This window comes from Mustelus asterias, chromosome 22 (assembly GCF_964213995.1).
Source record: "Mustelus asterias chromosome 22, sMusAst1.hap1.1, whole genome shotgun sequence".
Lineage (NCBI taxonomy): Eukaryota > Metazoa > Chordata > Chondrichthyes > Carcharhiniformes > Triakidae > Mustelus > Mustelus asterias.
In genome coordinates, this window is record NC_135822.1 from 63,249,090 (window position 1) to 63,273,032 (window position 23,943).

Here is a 23,943-nt window from a genome sequence, read left to right on the forward strand (position 1 = left end):
CTATCTAACATTTAATGAGCTGGACTTGTATATACCAAAATGTCTTGCAAAGTTACGGTCGAAATTAGATCAGCAATTGTTTTAAACAGCTGATTAACCTCATCTTTAACCAAAGTTTGGCACGAGGGCAGACATGGCATGAGGAATTCAGCGACTGGAAGAGGGATCCAGTTTAATTCAGCACTGGGGTTTGATGTGTCTGGTTTCAGATTGGAGCCTCCAATTAGCCACTTCCTCTCATAACCCCAAGCACCAAGTGGGCGAGTTGAAGTCTGCCAGAAAATTTCCTGCTCTATTAAATCAGGGGAAGAAGAGGGTGGAAATAGATCAGCTGGGCGAGTAGAAACAGGGATAACAAGCCTCACAATATAAGAATCCCACAAAAGTGAGGCACTCCAGAAAGATGTACATATCAATTTGAAGTGGGACAAACTAGATTACATTGCATCAACAACAAGTCCAAGGTGTTTAAAGGCCAAGTGAATACAGGAGAATACTCACATGGACGCTTTTCCAAAACGATTGAACAATCATGGCACAGATCATGTCAGTGGCTCCCAATCATGAGAGCTAAACGAGGACATGGGATATGGAGGGAGTGGAAATGTGTACGTGGCCATATTGCACACAATTACATTCAAACTTCTGGGGAACTGGATCAAGCTGATATTTTAATATTTTAACTGAAAATTAACACATCATATTAAACAGTTTAAAAAAAGCTGGCTGTTCTCCATTTCTGCCATGAACATCAATGACAATGAAAGCCCAAACATATTCTTTTAACTATAAATGTCCTGACATTTAATGCCACATGGACCGTGGTGGTCAGGGATGAGAAGGCAGGAAGCGGGATAAAAATGAACACAGAATTCTTCAGCACTGATTGGGAACAGGGGAGAGGCACTTGGAATGAACAGGTATTTTTCTCCGGGATTGTGGAAGAGGGGAATCTTAAATGGCAACAGAGATGAGCCATTGAGCACTGAGTTAGTGGGTGTTGCTGAGCTCAGAGATCACCAGTTTCAATAACTGCAAGACCTGAAGCAACCTGTCAAAATTTGAAGGATCAGGAAAACCGACCAGTTTTTCTAACATTATAAATATCCTTTGAGCCTGAGGCATATATGGACAAGCACAAGGACCTAGCGGTGTGATGGAACTGAGAGACTTGCCAGGCCACTCGAAAGAGCAGTTGAGAGTCAAACTCAAACATGTCAAACATGTGAGACCGCAGTCACATAGGGCAAGACCCGGTAAGCACATTTCCCTAAAGGGCATGAGGGAACCTATCAGATTCTTGCAACAATCTGGCAACTTCACGGTCACTTCTTATTTCTGCATTGTCTTTTTACGGAATTCAAATTCTCACACTGCAATTTGAACTCCCATTCTCGAGATTTTTAGGCCAGCATCATATCCTCCAATACAATTAGCATTTACAGTACATAGCTGATAAGGTTCTTATGTTGTCCAGTCAGTGTTGATTACCAAAGCATATTTATTAACAAAACAAGATATCTGATCAATGCAGGACTGTGCTGATGTTAAATGGCCCAATAGAGCCTGAGATTCTAAACATTTGGACCAAGTCTCGATATTAGGTTCCAAATAAAGTTAGTGAACAGTTCAAAACTTGACACTGTGCTGGAAAGAAACCCTTTGAGGGACCAAAGCATCAATATATACTGAACAGTAGCCAAGTAAAAACCCTGCCAATGTAAATTTCGGGGTGTCAGTAGGCTTTGAACATCTCAAGGCAAAATATTCCCTCTGCACTCCATGTTTTGTGCATTACACTGTATTTTTATGGTGTCATCTCAGTTTGCTTTCTCTTTGTGCTGACTGTGGCTCTTTCTGCTCACCCTTCATCCAGGCACAAAGACAGCCAAATTTAACTCTGGTCCTTTGCATCATAACCAACCATAAAAACATGCACAGAAAAACAATTAGCTGGAATTTCATGAATCTTTCCTCCTCTTCAAAAAATTAATCAGGAGGTGTAACCAAAATATTTTTTAAAATTTGGACAAAAACATTCATTTCTGATGAGAATTGTACTGAGCGTCCTTTCCTGCTGACACTCCCGTTACATACTGCTAAATCACATCACAGTCATTAGCAAAAGGAAAAGCCATTACAAGATAAAAACAAGCCAACTAATACAGGAGGTACTAATGAAACATGGCTTTCTTCAGGCCCCTGTAATGTAGGTGCCAAATCCATATAAACACTAATTAAGTAACTCAATTTAAATGAGCACCACTTATTTTAAGTAATCTAACAGGAAATAAAGACCACCAAACTTATTTGGAGCTCAATGCACAAACAGTTCAAGTTTCTGTCAGCCAAGTTATTAATTAAATGGAAACTTTGCCTTGCAATCTTGTATTTTGCAAAACGAGAGGAAGTTTTTTTCCTTCGGCAACTCAGAGGATTTAAAAAACAATCTTAAGGCTACTTGAAGGAGACTCAACAGGAAAAGCTCTTCGAATTAACTTGTATAAAGGGCATCATGCCCTTAAAACTATTTCCAAGTTTGGTCTTGAAACAAGGTTAACTAACGATCTAGCCATGCTTCACCAATGCCTCTGGAAGAAGATGGTATAAGAAGAAGAGAGCCAATACCAGTGCAGGGCAGGGAATGTTTCCTTTGGGACTGGTTACTACGTTGTTTTTGGTGCTGTTTGTCTGAGGCTGTGCAGAAAACAACAGAGGGTTTAGGTTTATTTCATGTCCACTTTTCACCTCCTAGCCCCGCCTGGGACAGTAGATCAAGCTGAGCCGGCAGATATTGAACTGTCTGAGGTGCAGAGCCTGTTCAGATCCAGCTGCAAACAGTGGCTTGTCCACTACTAGTTGATTGGATCAGGCTCACTTTGTTACTTTGTGAACTGGCTCCTAAATGCGAGCCTCAAAGAGGAGGGGACATAATTTTGATCACAAGGGAAATTTTTTTTTTAAGTCAATACATTATCCTAAACAGCCAGATTAAAATTACTTTATCTTTGTGCGGTTTTATCAGAAGTCTCTGAGTCTGGAAATTATACTACAGCTGTTCTGGAACTTTTTCTACCACACATTGTGAAAGCTGTATTTCTGCACTGCAGACTACACAGAGATCCATTAGCACAGCAGACAGTTCAATTTCTCTGGAAAAGCAGAAGCAAGAATTACAAACACCAAAGTCAGTGATACACCATTTCCAGCACTGTTTTTCAATCCCTTGTTAATCAAATTAGACCAGTCACTATTGTCAACCCAAGAGATTGAGTCTGAATGAATAATGGTGGTTTAACAAGCTGCACAGTGTAATCTATTTGATGGTGTAACATTATTAGAATGTTCTCCCATTTCCATACCCACAAAAGTAGTGCTATTTTGCACAAATAACACCTTGGTATGTAGCATCAGAACCAAAACCAAGAAATGGGATCATCTACCATCACCCACCAAAAATTAAATAAATAGTTTTTTTAAATTTTGCTGCTTTCATCGTTTTTTCCCAAAATGTAGAAAAGAAACTCCTTTCAAAATTCCTGGCAGAGTGTCTTCAATTTTTACTCAACATAGTCTAGTGAGGGTAAATAATTAACATAGTTGAAAAGTTTCATTAATAATTCCCTCCTGATCCAACTACAAATGTTCTGACTGTAGATCTTCCTGCTGTTTCAGCTGGGCTGAGGCTTTGTCATTTATTTTGGACTTCATATTTTAAAACCTCCATCAGTAACAGGCTAGTGACCTTTTCCATCCAAAGTAGAAGTTGTATCAATTTGTAGATTCTGATCTAAACTAAGCATTTACTATTAGATTTATAAGGCCTGTCTGGTCCATCATTACTCAGATGGCTGCACGACAGTCAAGCCCTCCAGCCGTCTTTGTAGCTGCCATCACTACCATAGCACATCAAATTGAAAGGAGACTTTTGGGTTAGGTATAGCAAGAATGCACACGAGGATTTTACAAACAGATCAGGAGGGGCGGCATGGTGGCACAATGGTTAGCACTGCTGCCTCACAGCGCCAGGGACCCAGGCTCGATTCCTAGCTTGGGTCACTGTCTGTCTGCACATTCTCCCCGTGTTTGTGTGGGTTCCCTCCGGGATGCTCCCGTTTCCTTCCACTGTCCGAAAGACATGCTGGTTAGGTGCACTGGCCATGCTAAAATTCTCCCTCAGTGTACACAAACAGGTGTCGGAGTGTGGCGACTAGGGGATTTTCACAGTAACTTCATTGCAGTGTTAATGTAAGCCTATTTGTGACACTAATAAGTAAACTTTAAGAGTGTTTGGTACATTGGATGCAGATATTTCCAAATTTAATCCACATCTGAACGAGCCGGTTAGGTCAGTATCAGCTTTTGGGATTTTACTTGGATCTTTATAAAGAGATGAATTCATGACTTAAGAAATGGAAGGTCTGTGTCTGACTCAAAACTAGTGTCAAAAACAGGTCTGTGCAACCTAATTGCATTTGCAGCTGAATGCTGTATACCAAAGATAATCTATTTACTTGATGAGGTCCTGAGAACAGAGTCAGTTTGTGTCACAGAGGGATGAACTAGATTTCCCTGACCACACAATTGCAATTAATTATTTCTTTAAACCTTAGTCTACTTGTCCACAAAATTACCACAAAGCTGCCTGCCTGAAAATGCAAGCTTCAGCTCATTTTCCAATGTTACAAACACACAATCATCATCTGTATTTATTCATCAGTTGTGTGTGAGTCTTGCTACAGAACCTTTTTATTTTCTGCTGGTGAAATTAATTGAAAATGCTTAAGAGTGATGGCAGGGTCACTTGGTAAGCGAAGGAAGAAGAATGGTTCATATTTCAAGGGTTCAACTTGAACCTATCCTCTTCTTTCGCTTAAGGCATTCACCAAGCTGCTGTGGTATCTTCTCTGGGATTTCAGGTTTTGATTTCCAGAAAAAAAACCTTCAGACGTTCCAAAATATTTCCACAAATACCAAATATTAAATTTGGAATCACTCAACAATTACCAATCAAGTTCTCAAAACTTGTAGCGCAGGTTTCAAAAACTATTTTCAATGCTGCAGCCATAAAGACAGAAGGTGCCATTTTTTCTCTGCTCTAATATTCAATTTAACTTAACATGCCCCTGAAGTTTCAGTTTGCAGATGTCACAGCACTGGCACTGTAGTTCTTGATGCAGAGCAAAGGAAGTATTGCTCATTTACTGTCAAATGTTAATGAGTTCCATTCATCCATTAACTCTGTGCTTGTTGATCTACATTGCTTCCCAGTCCACCAGTCAATACTGAAAGAAATGTCATCCGCTCAATAAAATCCCATTGTCGCCTTTCATCTTCCCATCTTGGGTACTTGGCTCAACAACGCACCCACCACCACCCCCATTCCCATATTAATGGCGGCGACAGCAAGAACGTTGCTCTTCACTGCCTGCTCAGGTGGATATTGAGGAGTCTTGTGCCACTGTTCAAGAGAGGCCAACACCAGGATTCAGCCTGACTGCTGTAATGAGAGATGTTTGGTGTCAAGGATTACCCTTAGAAAGCAATCCAGCAAGGTTATTGGAAATGCAAAGGCCAGAACAGAGACTACAAACAGATGACATTTTGGTGTGTGGTCTCCATGTCAAAACCTTAATGCTCTGACTGAGGTGGGAGAGGATAATTGCTCATGATTTTCATCGTTCTGCATCAGCTATTAAACTGAGGCTGGGCTGCCCAAAAGGTATGCATAAAAGATGTTACCGCATTATTTTGAAGAACAACAGTGGAGAAATTCTCCATTAACGAGCACATTGCTATTTGTGGGAGCTTGCTGCACACTAATTGGCTGCTCTGTTTCCTTACATTACAACAATATGATACTTCAAAAGTACTTCATTGGCTGTTAAGTGTTTTGGAGCATCCTGAGGTTTTGAAAAGCATTCTTTAAACATAAGTCTTTCTTTTTGATCTGATGGGGAGGGACATTTCTAATTAACATTTAGCAAATTTAGAACTGCATTTCTGACATTTGTACAAAGCTGGATTGTGGCACTCCGATTGATGACTGAACTACAATCTTGTGAGATAATCCTCAGACAAATTCAAGAATGGTTTTGATAATTCTTTTCTGCTTTAGTTATTGCCCATTTGTTCACAGTAGCAGACATCCATAAGTGAAATCAAATGCTAATATGTAAACACAAAAGGTTAAAAAGGGAGAGAATCCTATCTAATCACTTGAGCGCTGCTTTGGTTATTTGCAATTGGTTGAATTATCTAACTGACGAGGTTTTAATTCTGCTACAATGTTAAGTGCTACAGTGATCCACAAATTACATTACTGAATCTTACAAGGAGAAGCAAATGGAGAAAGTTGCAAGAGAGAGAGAAAAAGAAAGGAAGCATTAGATTAGTTTAATGCTATTTACGAAGATGGATCTCTAACCGTTGTCAACATGCACATACTTCAGTACTTTCTATTCTGATGGGGATTTAAGTAATGAAAAGCTGTAAACACAAACAGATGACTATCACCTCCTGGCAGAGAAGAGAGGGGAAAAAGAATAAGTGAGATTAACGTGAAGTGAATTGAAATTTCAAAAGGGTCCTCACCATTAATTGAACACTGGAACTTGACTTCCTTTTCTGAATAGAGACCAACACAAGAAAAAGAAAAAAAAGAACAAGAAATGGTGACTTGTTGCACATGTGGCACATTTCCTAACACCAGGTCCAGATCAGGTACACAATCTGAAGACTAATTCTCAGGGTCAATGTTTTTAAAAGGACACCATCAAGAAAACAAAATGCCTTGAAATCCTGAAAAAAGTGCAAATCATATGACTTAAAGACACAAGTGCTGAGCTGCAGTATCCCTTTCTCAGAGGCTCAGGCTGCACTTCAAAGACATAAAAACATAACATTATTCCAATGGACCCAAGCCAAATAGGAAAGTTTTCCAGTATCAGCTTACTCTGGATCAGCTTTATTGCGATGGAGTAATGGGATGGAGATCAGGCACCTTATTTACTGATCTTGCACCTCCAATCTGTTTAGTCACTGGAGAAAGTGTGTTGCATGTTCAAAGAAGGTTGAGGTTTTTGATTGTCTTTCATCTTGGACTTTCACTCTTTGTTCCAGCTCATTTGAGGCTTGTCATTAAGATGTGAAATGTTGAAATCAACTAGTCAAAAGGGAGAGACCGGGAGTGAAGAAATGAATGGCAGTAAAGCAGAATTATTCCGTTCTGCAAAGTGACTTTGTCTTGGTCGCCACTGTTGAAAGGCCAGCTAGTGAAGAAATTCACAGTTTAAGCTCTACCATTGTCCTTTCTGACAGGTGAGGGCAGTGACCAAGACTGAAAAAAGAGACAAACCAGGTTTGAGGTGGGGAACCTGATAAAGAGAAAACATATGCAACAATGGGATGAGAATAGGGGAAAGAAGAGTGGCCAAAAAAAGTTGTAACAAATGGAGAGAGCAAGTCTGAAGGACCAAATGGCCTACTCCTGCTCCTGAGTCCTATGACTAAGACTTGCATGTCAACCCAGTTGCTTGGCCAAGTCTATTTATTTGTTATTCCCTATCAATGATTCTATCTGTTAAATGGATAACAAATCTTGTTTGCATTTCAAGCATTGTAGTCGAGGGAAAAGTCTTCCCAGAGGCAGTTGGGTCCTACTATAGGTTGTCTGTAGGCTTCCCTGGGAGAAGGACCTGGATTAGACTGAATGCAGCATTAGTCTGTGCTAATCATGCTGATCACTGAGTAGCACGTCATTATCCAATCCAGTGAATCAGATTTTCACCCGGATCTCTGACAGTGTGACCAGGATTCACGTCATGACTGGGATGGCAAATGGAGATTTTAGAACATCATTTTTAAATGATTCAGTGTTAACAACAAAAGGGATGCTGCAGCTTTGTAGCATAAATTACAGTTAATCAAAGAATGGAACTAAAAATAGCTTTTACCACCCTTTCATCAGCCCAGTGGATTTAAAATCAATCTTTTATTGAAGGTAACGTGTTGAAAGGTTCATTTTAAACTCAAGTGCTCTTTTTTGATAACATTTCAATTTGAATAAATTCCCTGCACAATGCTTCACAGCAGAATACCAAATCTAATTGTTTCACAGGAAGAGAAATCTTTCATTGTGAATTCAAATTCTGAGACAACTCCACACAGGAGCCATTAACAGCATGCCTGCACTGGTGAAAGGGCTCATTCCATACTCAGGTAGAATGCTCAAAGGAAGAGTTGTGAACATGCATACACTTTGGTATAAATTATGACATTAGTTGAGATATTTTCGATCATGCATTTTATGTGAGACATCACTGATGGAATTTTATAAACCTCTCTCCCCCCACCACCCAACCACCCCCCAGCCAAACTCAAAAACAATATTCCTCAATGGGGCAATTTGTTTCTTAATTTAGATCATTTCCTTTTTAACCTTAACATTTTCTCTTCTATTTCTTGTTCGATGTTTGCCTCCTTTGCTTAACCCAGCTTGCCTAAGGAGGAAGCTGGTGCCTCAAGGACCCATCTAATAGTCACAGCTAATCCTTTTCCAAAGTTAATCAAAGAAAACAGCAAGGACAGCTCATTTGTCCTCTTGTCCGACCTTCCTTCGCCCACCACCTTGTGGAACACTTGATTTGGTACCCGTAGGATAAGGTGGCAGAACTCTCCCAATTGAGATGGGCAGTTGGAAGAATCGGGCAAGGTTGAGGTCTCATGGGCCCAGACCTCCTGCATGAGCGCCAGGCTGGCCCACACTACCTTTCTTCTTTCCTAAAGCGCAATTTAAAAAAACAGGATTATACAACACATTTTCTATCTTATTTCTGAAGTTTCCGAAATATGTTTATTGATCCATTTGTTTTGCCTCTGCTTGCCAAGATGTGTGGCAGCATTGGAGAATAGAACCCATCATTTTCTCTTTTGCATCCAGTGACAGTACTTCAGATTTGCATTAATGTGGTCTTTGAACATTCTACCCATTTGCAGTTCAAATAAAAGTAGAAAAACAAAAGGAGGAGTTTGAAAGCCATAGGTGACCTTGCACAACTTATTTCAAATAGACCAAGTTTCAGTATTTCAAAGCTGTTAACACCTTGACCCGACTAACTCCTTCAATGTTTCATTACACGAGGGATGAGTTTGCAGTTTACATTGGTATGCAAGCATAACTTTATCATCTAAAAGCAATGGATGATTTTTTAAGATTGACACTATTCTTTGTCTTCACTCGAAACAATAAGTCAAGGTCCAGAGTTATTCACTTATCTATCATTGGCTGACCCATCTTTGTCTGGCCGGGGGGTATGTTGTGACTAAATTGCATGGGCTACAGCTCCATTATCCATCCCAACAATTCCTGCAAGTTTTTGAGGCACGGCCCAACAACTGACTCCTCACTCAGCACTGATAACTGAGGGTGTTGGCAGCCACAAACGGCTCTTAAAGGGAAAGAAGCATGTCGTCCTAAGCTCTACACACAAAATCTCCAACCTCGTCTTTAAAAAAATCAGTTTGCTTCTAAATACTTCATATCCAAAATATCATTGAGATGCTTTTGCTTGAAACACGAGGTTTAGTTGTTTTTTTTTGGCTGTGCTCACACTGAATTAGCTAGTGACAGCCTTCCATCTCCTAAGATAATAGTTTGCATCAGGCAGTCAGCTGTGTTAAGCATTGCCTGGTGTGGCTGAGAAGCCCTACTTTGGCATGGCAGTCTTGACCACATTTGCTTCAGAGAGAGACAGTGGGCTGCGAAGGTGCATGATTCACTGGCCTCTGCCGAGCCAGCTGAGCATTTCATTTCTGCTCACCTCTCCCAATGCCCATCAAAACATTCATCCTCCAGACTCAGCACTGCAACTTCAAAGCATGATCTAAAGAATTAACACTTATGGTCACTAAATATGCTCAACTGAGATTCAATCGACAAACTTCAGATAAAATCCATTCCCAAAAGATGATTTGAATAGATATGCTTCTACTTCAAGATCTAATTCAGAAGTACCAATAGACAGCTTCAATCTTCCACACCAAATCTGCAATATCAGATTTAGCATCTGGGAAACTTGCACACTTCATTGATAGATGCTCAGGACTGGCTTCTCCACCAACTGACCCTTTTAGTGAAGCAATATTCAAACTAAGGAATGGAAAAGAAACTTGGAAGAGCAAGTTTTGACAAAAACAAACATTTTGAAATGAACTTGTCACAAAGTAACAGAATTCCATTATCCCACAATTTAGTTCTGAATTTAGTGCTGTGTTTTCATGTCCCAGCCTGGCATCGAAGGGAAAACCGAGATCACATCACTCTGAGCAGCACTCATATGCCAGGGTACCCATGACAGACAATGACACACTGTGATGACCTCACATGCAGGTCCTGCTCTTCCTGGCTCATAGAATCCCAATAGTACAGAAGGAGCCATTTGGCCCATCGAGCCTGCACCAACAACAATCCCACCCAGGCCCTATCCCTGCAACCCCACAACCCTTAACCCTGCTAGGGGAAATTTTGCATTACCAATCATTCTAACCCTCAAAGGGTGTACAGTTAAGAGGAGGTCGAAGAGAAAGCTTCGATTTGGTCAAGCAAAAGGAAATCTCATTTTCCTATCCTTGGAGACTGTTGTATATCAGCAACATTAGCAAAATGGAAACTTCTAAAAATGGCAACAGAACAGGAATGACAGTTTGCATTTCCAATTCTTCATGCAGTGAGTTTCTAACCTCAGCTGGGCATTTGAGAGAGCGCTCTTGTGCTACATGAGACACTCAATCATATGAAAAGAAACATAATTCTATTACTCAAATGCACCTTCAAGTCAATGGCTCACAGCAGTCCTGGTGTCTCGTTCTCAATGTGGGTAGGATTCATAGCAGGTGGAGGGGATGGGGGGAGATGTGACGCAGAAAATAAAGCTTTGGTGTAGATTGAATATAGTTTTGCTTATCTTGTTCATAAGTAACAACTCACATCATTTGTGACCATAGTAAATTGTCTCTCCTTGCCTTTCTCAACCTGTCTGCAAACTTCAACAGTTGACAACACCATCCTCCAATTCCTTTCCACCATTGTTCAGCTGAGTGGGACTGGACTCACTGATTTGTTCAGCCTTAACTAGATAATCCCCTGCAATGGTTTCTCTTCCATTACTTGCACTATTACCCCAAGGAGCTAACATATGCTGCCTTTTAATAACATCTTTCCAAAACACAACTTCAAAACTGCCGAGTAACACCTATTCACCCTTCTCCTAACTTCCCCCTCCCTTCCATTTCCTATGATTTGCGATTATGCTTAGCCAGGACCAGATAAGCGGAATTTTCTCAAATTAAAATATTGGGGAAGTCAAATGTCTTTGGTCACCACCACAAACTTGATTCTTAATTTCTGACTTTATCTTTATCCCTGGGCACTGTCTGAGTTTGAACCAGACTGTTCACAGTTTTGATATCGTTTAACCTTCAGCTGATCTTCCACTGCCATATACTCTCCATCAATAAGATATCCTCCTTCCAGAACTCTGTAATATTGCTGGACTCCATTACCACTTCAGCCCCACTACTGCTGAAACCCTCATCCATGCCTTTGTTGCTTCAAATTCATCTCATTCAATGAACGTGGAAGTCCCATGTTGCACTTTCTGTGAATTAGAACTCGACTAAAACTGTTTCCCATGTCCTAACTCACATCAGGTCCTGTTCACCCATCACTCTTGCGCTCAGTGACTTACACACTGCCAACTGGGTAAGCCTCAATTTTAAAATTCTCCTCATTGACAAATCCCTCTTTGGACTCACCCTTCCCTATCTCTGTAACCTTCTTGAGGCTAACAACCCTCCAAGATCTCTGTGCTCCCCCAGTTTGGACACTTGAACAATCATGATTTAACTGCTCCATCAATGGGGGCCATTCGTTCAGCTGTCAAGCCTCTAAGCTCTGGAATTTGCTCCCTTATTCTCTCGCTCCTCTGATAAGGCAAACCATAAAAACTCTTCAATGTCCTTACGTGACTCAGAGTCAAAATTTGTTTGATGATGTTAAAGGCGCTGTAAAGATATTATTGAGTTGTGGCTTGCATCTTGTAAGATAGTTTGGATATTGATTAGCAGTTCTTGTGCGTTTTGAATGACTATTGCACTTACTGGGGGCTGACAACACAACATGGTGAGAAGTGTAGGATGAGAAAAGTCTCCTGATTTGGCCATGGATGGCACGTGCAGTCAGAAAATATATTCGAAAATGGCAAGTGTAAAGGAAAAAAGCATTTTCAACTAGAATAAAATGTCAAACAGCAACACGAATGGAGGCCAAGTGTGTGCAGGTGAATTGGACCCGGAAGGAAAACCAGAGCACTGAACTGGATGGTTATGTTGCAGAATCATCTCCTCCAGAGCCTATATGGTAGAAATCAGAATTTAAGAGTAGGGAACTGAATCAGGAACCCTCAAATGGTAGGTAGCATTTATAGGCTATGCTTTTGGTTAGATTAGTTAATATATTGTTAGGGCTTGCAGTTTGACATGTTTAATGAAAGTATTTACATAAGTATTGTTTTCCTTTAAATTTTATTTTAAAAAGTGACCTTGTGATTAGTTCTTAAACCTGTTGCTCCTGTTTCTCACAACTGTTACATACAGACCTCGGTCTCCTGAATCTTACCAATCAATAGGCAAGCTAATTATTCTGACAGGTTTCCAAATAATGCTCGTGCCTTTTTAATTCTAGGTTGCACCTGAATAGGCTGCTTTAATTGAGTAAAGCGTTTGTCCGAACAAGCCTCAAGTCTGAGTGAAGTGGAAACTCAACAGTAAGGATTTCAAGGACTCAGCTTTGGCAAGGAGCTGGATGGGTCTGAACCAGATTGGACCTCAGATTGGCTTCCTCAACCTTACTTACACTTGATGCATAGAAATGCAGGAGGCCTAAATAAATAACCCTGCCACAATATGTTGGTTCTCTTTAGTAATGACTGCTAACAGCTCTGAAATACCATCACCAAGGGCCATGACAAAGAAATATTGAATTTACTGTGGACAACCAATATTCTTAATCGGCTTGTAACAATAAAACTAGCTAAATATATCCTTAAATATGACATTGCTCGAGTGGATGATGGGAAACTGTGGTCAGCAGTCTGCCTTTTAACTTGGGAGTGCTGATTCTTCTGAGATTGTCTGCCCACAAGCAAATTGCACCTGTTCATTCAGTCATCGCAACTCCATTTAAAGGTCCTATAACTTTAAACAATTCCACTCATGTTTTCTTTTGACGGGATAATGGAAATTAATCTTGATTGAATACATCTTAGGGACTGGAAAATTCTGTCAAATATGCAAGTTCATAGTTTTTCTGATTCATTGCCTTATGAGTAACAAATGACCTAATTTTCCCAAACGCACATGTCCTTTGTTATTTCATTCAAGTTCAATTCATTATTGGTCAAATTAAAACATCAAGAAGGTGTGGTAATTGCACGAGACATAGCCTAATTAAACAGGACTGCTTTTCGGAGCAGAGTCTCATCAGTCCGTTAGGTTAGTAAAGCAATTTGTCTGTGCTTCAACTGCATTCTTCATTTGGGAATCAAGCTTTTAATGACCGATTCAGCTACTTAGACTGTCACACCTTTCTGACATGGTTTAACCAAATACTTGTTCCTTCTTTGCATTACATCTGCACTTCAAATAATTGTGAATACGCTGCTTTAGAAAAATCAGCAACCAATATTGGTGCTATTGAGGAAACAGAGTATGAAGCCAGTTAATGCTGTTTCTCCCTGAAGTTTACATATGCCTCATTGTGAACTTCTACCATTAGAGTCTGTTCCTCTTACTTCCAAGTTGCTAATCTTATTACTTTGATAACTTAATACTTTCAAAATGCAATTGATCTGATCTTGGGCCTCCGCCCACTTTATAACATCATCAGAAAACATGGGCTCAGTTCCAATGTATGCTGACAACATCCAGTTCTACTTCTCCACCATCTCCCTCAGCTGTGTTGTCCAACATGCAGTGTTCCATAATTCCATTGTCTTTGGTCCATGCCACAGATCATATTCCCTCATGGCAGTTCCATCCACTTCTTCAGCCACTGTCTCAGGTTGAATCAGATTACTTGAAACCTTGCTATCTCATACATCCCCGAGCTCAACTTCTGACATCATGTCATCCCTCCATCACAGTGAACACTTCCTTCCAACTCTACAACATTACCTGCTTCAGCTCATCTGTTCAGAAAACACACATCCATGCATTTGTCACCACCACAATCCACTCACGTGCTTTTCTAGCTGATCTCTCCTCCATGTACTGACCATTTTGCATCATTTCAAAGCTCTGTCTTTCGGCACTACAATCATCCCTCTGACTCTGGACTTTTGTCCCTCTATCCTTCATCCCAACTTCCTGCATTAGTGATTGTGCCTTCAGCCATCTCTGTCTTTGTCATGCACTTCCATAACTGAACCTCTATGTCTCTTTCCCTGCTTTTAATCTTAAAACCCACATCCAACCAAGCTTTTGGCTAACTCCCCCTTTCCCACACTCCCCTTCACCCTCCCTGCCCAACCAGTAACTCTGTGTTAACTTGCTGTTCATCTTTGGCTGAATGAGCAACTTCGAAGAGGCTTCATAAATGCAAGTTGCTACTGTGGTAAATTCCTACCTTCTCTTGGAATTCAGGTTATTGGATAATCTCATTTCTTTCCATACAAATGATGCTTTGGACCTATCAGCAGTTGACTGGAGTGCGATGGGTGACTCCTAAATTTTTAACTTGGGAGTCTGCTAGATAGTTACCATCAGGCACTTGGCTCAATGAGCACATACTTTCAGGAGCATTCATTTTTCAGCAGAGAAGTGGATAAATATTTAAACAAAAATGATAATGGAGAAAGGACCCAAGTACGGAACGTAGTGGGCAGCTCTTTTGGAGATCTGTCTAATGATTTCCGTGTTTGCCACAGCATGAATGACAAAAATGAATGAAAAAGCATCAGGGTTTCCTGCAATTTAAAATTTTTGGTCCCATGGATTTATAGCACATGAAAAGCAAGGAAATGACAATTTCTAATCTGAATTCCTACTTGAATAGCAAACCGAGTGCTTTGGCTGCGTCAGATGTGCCAACATCAGTGCTGATTTCCTGCCGCAAATAATGGCATGAAATTCAAATAGTATAGCAAATGACAAGTCCATTAAATGTAAATGTTTGTTTAAATTTGACCAATAGTCTAAAGAGAAGCACAATGTCAATCATGATGTGCTGGGGCCACAAGTGAATACATCAGAAAAACAGGCATCATGGAGTCTGACAGCACAGGAAGTGGTCTCTCAGCCAAGATGCCTTTGCTGGCCCTTTGAAAGATTGATCACCTGCTCTTGCCCCAGAGCACTGCATTTTTTCTCATTTCAAGGAAATATTGATTTTTCTTTTGAAAGTTACAATTTAATTTGTTGCACTGACTTTTCAGACAGTGTATTCAAGATCATCAAAACTCAGTGCCTTAAAAAAGTCTAATCTCTGGTTCTTCCGCCAATCTGCATCTTCTTTTACTGACCTTGCTACCAGTGAAAACAGTTTCTTTTTATGTGCTTTGTCACAATTTCATAATTTTGAGCACTGATATTAAATTTTCCCTTCACCTTCTCTACTCAAACGAGAATAATTCCAGCTTTTCTACACAGAACTGAAGATGCTCATCCCACACTTTCTACTCTTTTGACATCTGGTTGAGAAACAAAAGCCTGGGATGGTATAAGAGGACTTAGAGGGAATATAACTGTAAACAAAAAGCATCTACACTGATGAGCACTGAATAAATAACTTGATGTACGTTTGTAAACATTTTGCTCTCTTGGAGTGATACCAGCAACAACTGTTGTCAAATGGACTCTTAACTACTTTAAAACCTAATCCTGTATTTTTTCCTCATTCATTTGGTGAGCGATACTTGGAGGAAACAAAGCACCTTCTTCCTAAAAGCTACAGCTTTTATTATTTGCTGTTGTCATTCCTATTCTTCTTACCAATCTTGCTGGGAGGGAAATTCACCAAACATGTAGACCAATTTCCACAACCTGGTGCAAAGTGCCACGGTAGACATTATCTGTGCAAGCTGATTTATAAAACTCTCTTCCCTAATGAAAAATCTTCACTTCAAGATGAACTTTCCTGTAGGTGCTGAAGATGCTCATTGACTACCTCGAACCTCTCAGTACACAATTAGACTAGTTCAGAATGAATGTCCACTTGGTTTTCCCATCATCCCTCCAACAGACCAACAATGGGATAGAAAAGCGCAGCCTGGTAGATAAACAGCAAATTAAAATATAAAAGGAAGGGGACAGAACAGGGCAGAGTGCTGTCAAAAGGAAGCAAGAGAGAAACCAAGACTGTAGGTAGAATGTAAAAAAACGCTACCACACAGGTGAACAATACCATGCCCTAAATAGTTTTCTTACCCCCACTACATGTACCGTCAAGCAAAAAACAAATGATCATTGTAACAAAATGAATGACCAAAGGACTTGTTCAAATAAGGGGTTTTATGTAAAGGATAGTTCATGCAGAATGTAATGATGGACCTGAATGTTGCAGTGTGTACCTTTATGACTCTCTCTGTGCTTCCATATGGGATTGTTGCTGTATTTTGTGTTAACGTTACACTTCTCTGAAACCAGTCACCGGAGCATTAGTGTCATTAATTTATTTTGCACACCTTTAAAACCAGGGATTAATCCACGGTTGTTAAAATGAGGCACTTGGAGGTGTTCTCCTTGCTTACTTACATACCCTTTAAATTTTGTTTTTAAAAATGTTAGTTGTTGTCTTTAACTCCTTCCCTGCCAGTCTTGTACAAGAGGAAAGGCTGAACAGCTGAGGCATGAGAGCACCATAAATTGCCTTGCCCTCTTCCTATCTATTCCTCTCTTAGGGGAAGCCTCTCACCTCCGCTCTGAACCTTCCACCTGAGCAGAACTGGAAATCAAGGGTGGGTAAAACTTGCAGCATGCTCTTCACATCTGCTGCTCAACTTCACTGTCAGCTAACAACCACTGACACAGAAGTAAGCAATGAATCAATTAACTTGTCAATCCTGAAGGCATAGGCCAATGAATGGTTGAGGAAAAAGACGAGGCTGCTCTGGCACAGCTCAGTCATAAATATATAGTATTTAAACAAAGATGCACTGAAGAAAGTGAAGTCAAATTGAGAGAAAGAAGACTAAATCATGTTCAACTGACATAGGGATAAAGACCAAAGAAATACAAAACACCAAGTGGATTAATCCCTAGAAACAGATATTCTGGAAAAATACTCATTGAACATATGCAAATGATTTAAACCATTCCTGCTTTTTGAGAAAGAAAGTATTAATTAAAAGACCGTTTCGAGACAACAGAGTACAGTCTCCTTCACAACACCGTTACTGCGCTCATTTCATGATTAAGTTGGAGTGTACAACGTTTCTGTTCACCATTTAGTGTTGAGTTTGGCATTTGTATATAAAGGTCAAGAAGTAACCAAAAGCAATGCTAGCTTAACTATGTTTACTGTTATCCAATGGGCATGACAAAGGCACAAATCTACTCCAAATAGGTTTAAAGAAGGCACAGGATGGAAGTGGAACATGGGAGGCCCAATAAATGCATTGTAGATGCACTAAGGTGTACCAGCATTTGCCAAGCAGAAATAAGAAGTTGACTGCTCCCCATTAAGAATGACAATAAAATTAGTATTTTGCAGTGGAAACCTGAAACATACAATATGTTAGAAGAAATGCGGTGCTTTGCCTACCAAAAGTCTGTGAATAAAATAAGAATCTTAACTCCTTACACTGTGAAGACTACAATGCACATAATTACTTTGCAAAGATACCAGTTGGGGTTTCCTGGTCCTGCCCACCCCCGGTACGGAAATTCCTGCCTGAGGTCAACAGACCTTTTGCTTGTCCGTCAGATTCCCCATCCCACTTGCAACGATTGCCGCAGTGAGCAGGACAAAAGATTCAGGCCAGCACATCATCCAGACTTCTCTCCGCTTCTAACTCAGAAAGTTGTTTGCCAACAATGCAATTTAGTTGGAGAATTGCATATGGTGAGAGAAGATTTTGGCAAACATGTAATTTTCAATCATTTCATAGCAGATATGTGAAGCATAGCTTACAATAAACCCCATGGCTTGGACTGATGTAATACTGAGTCATTCAGAGCAGGAAACTCCTAGTTTCCATCTGCTATCCTAGTTTGAGTTGGCTGATTACAGCTAGGATCTTTAAAAATTGCCTCAATCAGTCAGATCTCATACTCCTGATCATTATCATTACTTGGTAGAGACAGGGTATGGTTTAGGAATAAATAGATGCATGAAGGAGTGACTAGAGGGCCACTCGTGCCCGCGGAAGCATCAATCAAATACTTTCTTTCTGATGACAGCAATAGAATGATAACTTTCCAATCTCCTCCGCCTCCCTCCCAGAAATAATCTTTGAAGGGGCTTTGGGAAGAAAAATCATAATGGATCTGTACTTCTACCTTAATAGTAATGTCCATTTTCTTGGTTACAGTAGCAGCAGCTATAATCTATGCTGTTATACCAACCTATCCTCCACATGGGATGATCTACCCCTTCATTTCATATAACCTATCCAACAACATGGAGACAAACAAGCTCATGCTTGTTCGTATCTGACAGATATTTTTCTTTTTCTACCCTTTAGAGCCAAATACTCAAAAAGTGTCAATTAATGTTATAATTCTCACTTCTTCCACCCAAACAGCAATTCCTGATTCTGTAGATGATCTTCAAACCAAATTGCGATGTTAAAATTAAATGGGTTGCAATGATTTTATGCTTTCACTCTCACCTGTCAACTTCATCTCATCAATACAGACCAGAAAGTATAAACCAGAGTGAGCTTGGTTTGAAAACTTGCTGGAATGTGATTGGGGAGCACAGCCAGAACACAGACCGCAACGTTGGCCCTTGTCTGCAGTGTTGCTTAAGACTGCTTTGCCTCACAGTACAACAGCTATGCACACAAAGATGCGAGACATGCGAATAAACACTGTCATCAGGAGAGTATCAGAGTTGCTGAGCAGCTTCCGATGCTGTCACACACCAACCCATTTACAACATCATCGTGCTCCATAAAATAGAGAAAATCCACAGACAACACCGGCCTTCCATTTGATGAAAAGATAAAAAATCAATTTGAAAGTGCTCAAAATGGCACCAGCGCTTGGCGGAAACTGCAGCTAATATTTATCCTGCGGTTTGTTGTTAACCTATCCAGTTGGACAGAATTGTGGAATGCATGCAGAATAAAGAGTCAAAACCTCACCACAGACCCAACAGCAGTGGTATCCGAGTTCACCTTGCTCGAGGGCAATGGACAGCACGCAAGTGAATCAGCATCGAACATGGACAGTGTGCCACCTACTCCACAAATGGAAGGTGAGGGACAACCCAAGGTGCGATTGTGGCTATGAGTCACAGACCATGAGACACATCACATCAACCTGACCACTAATATCTGTTTCTCTTCACTTGGCACTTTGGGAGGCTATCAAGTGGATCACCAAATTAGACCTTCCATTATAAGCATTTCTTGTCATGCAGTAGTAGTACTACAGTGTTATGGGAGGGAAATGTGACAACTTGTTACACTTCTGGCGAAATTAAATGACCAAAAAAATCCTATTGGCCATCAAAACAGTGGACAAGTACAAACAATACTAAGACTTATAATTATTTACCATTCACGGAAATATCTCAAGTCTACTATGAATGTCACCGTGCCCTCATCTAATAGAGTCTTTATCAGCCATGTCATAAAATGTTCAGGAGGCTATTGCAACTCGAAAATCAGTTACTTGGTTTGACCATGTGTAGTTCATGACTTCACAGCAGTGCAAGGATCTGAGTGTCATCTTCTATATGAATATAGTTCAACATCATTACTACAAATGTGAAAGAAAATTTTAATATTTGCTTTATTCATTAATGGGATGTGGGCATCGCTGACAAGGCCAGAATTGACTGCCCATCCATAATTCCCTTTGAGAAGGTGGTGGCAAGCCGCCGCATTGAATGCAACCAAGTGCTCACTCAGCCATACCAGGTTTAGGGTCTAAGTTTCCTTCCTCAAAGGGCAATAATCTATCTACACAAAACTAGTATGCAGGTACAGCAGATAATAAAGTCTGCGAATGGAATGTTGGCATTTAGAGCTAAAGGAATAGAATATAAAGGTAAGGAAGTATTGTTGCAACTATACAAGGCATTGGTGAGGCCGCACCTGGAGTATTGTGCACAGTTTTGGTCCCCGTATTTGAGGAAAGATGTAGTGGCATTGGAAGCAGTTCAGAGGAGGTTCACTAGATTGATTCCAGAGATGAGGGGTTTGTCGTATGAAGAGAGATTGAACAGTTTAGGCCCATACTCTCTGGAATTTAGAAGAATGAGGGGAGATCAAATTGAGGTATACAAGATGATAAAAAGTATGGATAGACGTGGAGTGGATGTTTCCTCTTGTGGGGCATTCTATGACGAGAGGTCATAGTCTTAGGATAAGGGGTAGCAAATTTAAAACAGAGTTGAGGAGAAACTACTTCTCCCAAAGGGTTGTGAATCTGTGGAATTCGCTTCCCCAAAGTGCGGCGGATGCTGGGACAGTGAATAAATTTGGGGAGTTAGACAAATTTTTAAATTAGTAATGGGTTCAAGGGTTATGGGGAGAAGGCAGGAAAATAGGTTTGAGGAGCATATCAGCCATGATCGAATGGTGGAGAGGACTCGATGGGCTGAATGGCCGAATTCTGCTCCTATATCTTATGAACTTATAATATACACCCAAATCCACAAAGATTGCATATGTGTTGCTAGGCCTTTCTTGATTCCAGTGAGGCTCAAACTGGTTGGTTTTATGGTCTGCAATCAGTGCAAATGGTTCCTTCATTGGAAAAACTTAGAACTGCCACTCATGAAATAGCCCAGTATATTCTGACACTGCTGGAACTGAGGGGTGCCTAAAAATTAATAAATTAGGTTAAAACAATTCATCTTCTAAGGCACTTATGCAAAGCCTTTGGTCAACCACTATCATCTTAGTAGGGAGGGTGGGGAGCTGTTTCTTGAGGAATCAATGGACAAATTGCCTGACTGGATACATTTTCAGAATCTTTATCGTTAGAATATTAAAAATCAAAGCACAGGGCAAACCAGCTGCTCAGAATTTGACAGCCATTCATCTTTGCTTTCTCAGATTGGGCATTTGGCTCGCTTTAATGGCATTAAATTTATGAAACCTAATTTTTCCCTGTTGCTGAATACATCTATAATTTGAATTTTAAAAAAATAACACAACTGTTTTTTTTTGTTCATTCAACAAGATGTGGGCATTGATACCAGGCCAGCACTTGTGGCACATCTCAAATTGTCCTCAAAACGGTAGTGGTGAGCCATCTTCCTGCATAGAACTGAGTGGTTTGCTCAGCTAACTCAGCGCAGCTAGAAGTCAGCCACATTGCTGTGTATACAAGTCACATACAGGCTAGACTGTGAATTGCATAATAGTTTCATGGTCACCATTGCTGTTGCAAGCATTTAAATTCCACATTTATTTACTGACTGAACTGAAGTTTCCCAGATGCTGTGGTGGGATTTGAACTGACCCATCTGGATTATTAGTCCAGGCCTCAGGATTACTCATCCAATAACATAACCACTGTGTGACCATGCCCTATAAATTGGCTGCATATTAGTTCTGTTGTTAAATTTTGCATTTTTTAACAGTTAAATCAATGGATATTTCTAATATATCGAAGCATTAATTACTAACGTTTAACCAAGATGAAGCAGATGTTTGGGAAAAAGCTCCTTGAATGCGCTCTCTTTGTTGGTTTCAGAAAAAACCCTGCACTCCATTGTGATTGCAACGAGCTGCCCATACAGCCCTACTTTTTTCATTCAGTGGCCACTTTGTAGTGCTTTGTTCAAGATTAGAACTTTTCAAGAATGCACAACTCAGTCCCAGCCACTGTTTCTGACATGCATGGTACTTTTCTTACTGGAGGAACAGATGACTGAAATATAAAGGGGTAAAATTCTTCATGTTGAGAATTTTGTTTCTGGCCAAGATTTTCATGAACATTTCTCAAAGAAATCATCATAGAAACCCTACAGTACAGAAAGAGGCCCTTCGGCCCATCGAGTCTGCACCGACCACAATCTCACCCAGGCCCTACCCCGATATCCCTACATATTTACCCACTAATCCTTCTAACCTACACATCTCAGGACACTAAGGGCAATTTTAGCATGGCCAATCAACCTGACCCGCACATCTTTTGGACTGTGGGAGGAAACTGGAGCAACCCGGAGGAAACCCACGCAGACACGAGGAGAATGTGCAAACTCCACACAGACAGTGACCCAAGCCGGGAATCGAACCCAGGTCCCTGGAGCTGTGAAGCAGCAGTGCTAACCACTGTGCTACCGTGCCGCCCAAGGAAGGAAGAAATTTCGCTCCAGAGCATTTTGAAGCAGATGATCAGAAATATCGCACTAGATTACATCCCTTTCCCAATTCTTCCTGACCCAACCAGTAGCTTTGGCCACATAGCGTGGACACTGTACTGTCTGCCAGTTACACTACAAAATGTACAGATATCACCCAATAAATCAAAACCATCCTTTCACTTTGCCATTACACTTGCGTCTCTACACTTAGTGCCAACACAGGGGATATCTGCTGGTCATTTTACCACTGAACTACGCTCAAGTTAGTGGCGGATGGGAGGCAGATGGTGTGGTGGGGCAAAAAAGGTGACTGAATTTGTTAAACTACTGATCCAATTATACAACAGTAAGTAATTCATTCAATCTCCAAGTCCTGAACTACTACAAATCCTCACCACGACTGCCCAAACTCATTCAACAATCTGCTGATAATGAGTGAGCCACGTCAACAGACTGCTCTTTTGAATTGCTGCTTTGTAATTCTCTGCAAAGCCACATACTGATACTCATTCATAATTGACAAATTAGGATCAAAAGAAATCTGGAAACTGAATTAAAAATTGGAAATGCTTGGCAGACTACAGCAACAGTAGAAATAAAAATGGTAGCCTTTCTGACAGAGGCTCTTGGTTAAAGCCAACTTCTATTCAAAGATGGGATATGTCAACCGTTTTAAATACTGACAGACCTAATAGATATTCTTAAGTCTTTAAACTAAACCTGTTTTTAAAAAAAATGTTTAGCACACCTTGCTGCCTTACACAAGTTGTGTAATATGGGTTCCCTTCCCTGGTCAATAGTGGATTGCACACTCTTGACACAAGTCCCAGTCAACTGGATAAACTGTAAGATACAACTTGTTTTGTCCATGGAAAGAATGTCGCATTACAAAAAGCTGAAACATTTCCCGTTTTAGCTTAATTTTTCATTCAAGCAGTACTAAAAAACCTTTGAGCCATGATATCAGGAGCTAATTATTCAGTTCATTTGAATTGCCCAGTTGTCTGTGACAAGGCAGATGATACAACCAGTCTCTGCTGGTTGTCCAATATGATTACTTAATGGTAACCTCACCATGTGCTCGTCCAGCAGGTGCTCAAGTTGCAGAGACAAGAGCATTTGGCTTCACAGCAAAGACTCAAGTTCAAGCCCCGCTACTCTTCTAAATATTTTCCCCCACAACATCTGCTGGTTTTGGTTGGGCATTTCAAAACATCAGGGAAGGGAAAAACATCGCTAATGTTTATCTCACCATGTTTCCCTCTGTCCTAAATGCCCACCGACTTCCACTGAGGGGTGCACACCTAAACTGAAGGATGATGACAAGAGGAATGAGAAAACAAAATAGAGCTTAACTCACTGCCTCTGGACTTCACCTGAAGGCAAGGCTACTCTGGCCT

General features: G+C 40.5%; 1 protein-coding gene across 50 annotated transcripts in view; it reads right to left on the reverse strand.

Annotated features, from left to right (window-relative positions):
* The window catches only part of LOC144510121 (calcium/calmodulin-dependent protein kinase type II subunit beta), a 268,446-nt gene that overhangs the window by 46,579 nt on the left and 197,924 nt on the right, over nt 1-23,943 (reverse strand). For 11 of the 50 annotated variants that reach the window (XM_078239437.1, XM_078239423.1, XM_078239421.1 and 8 more), the window contains 2 exons: nt 6,595-6,627; nt 2,629-2,697 (listed from right to left, as the gene is read on the reverse strand). The exons of 19 other annotated variants lie outside the window; for them this stretch is intronic. In XM_078239437.1, the coding sequence (XP_078095563.1) occupies nt 2,629-2,697; nt 6,595-6,627 (102 nt within the window). The remainder of the gene's footprint in view (nt 1-2,628; nt 2,698-6,594; nt 6,628-23,943) is intronic. 20 more of the 50 variants (XM_078239468.1, XM_078239449.1, XM_078239452.1 and 17 more) reach the window with 2 other exon arrangements.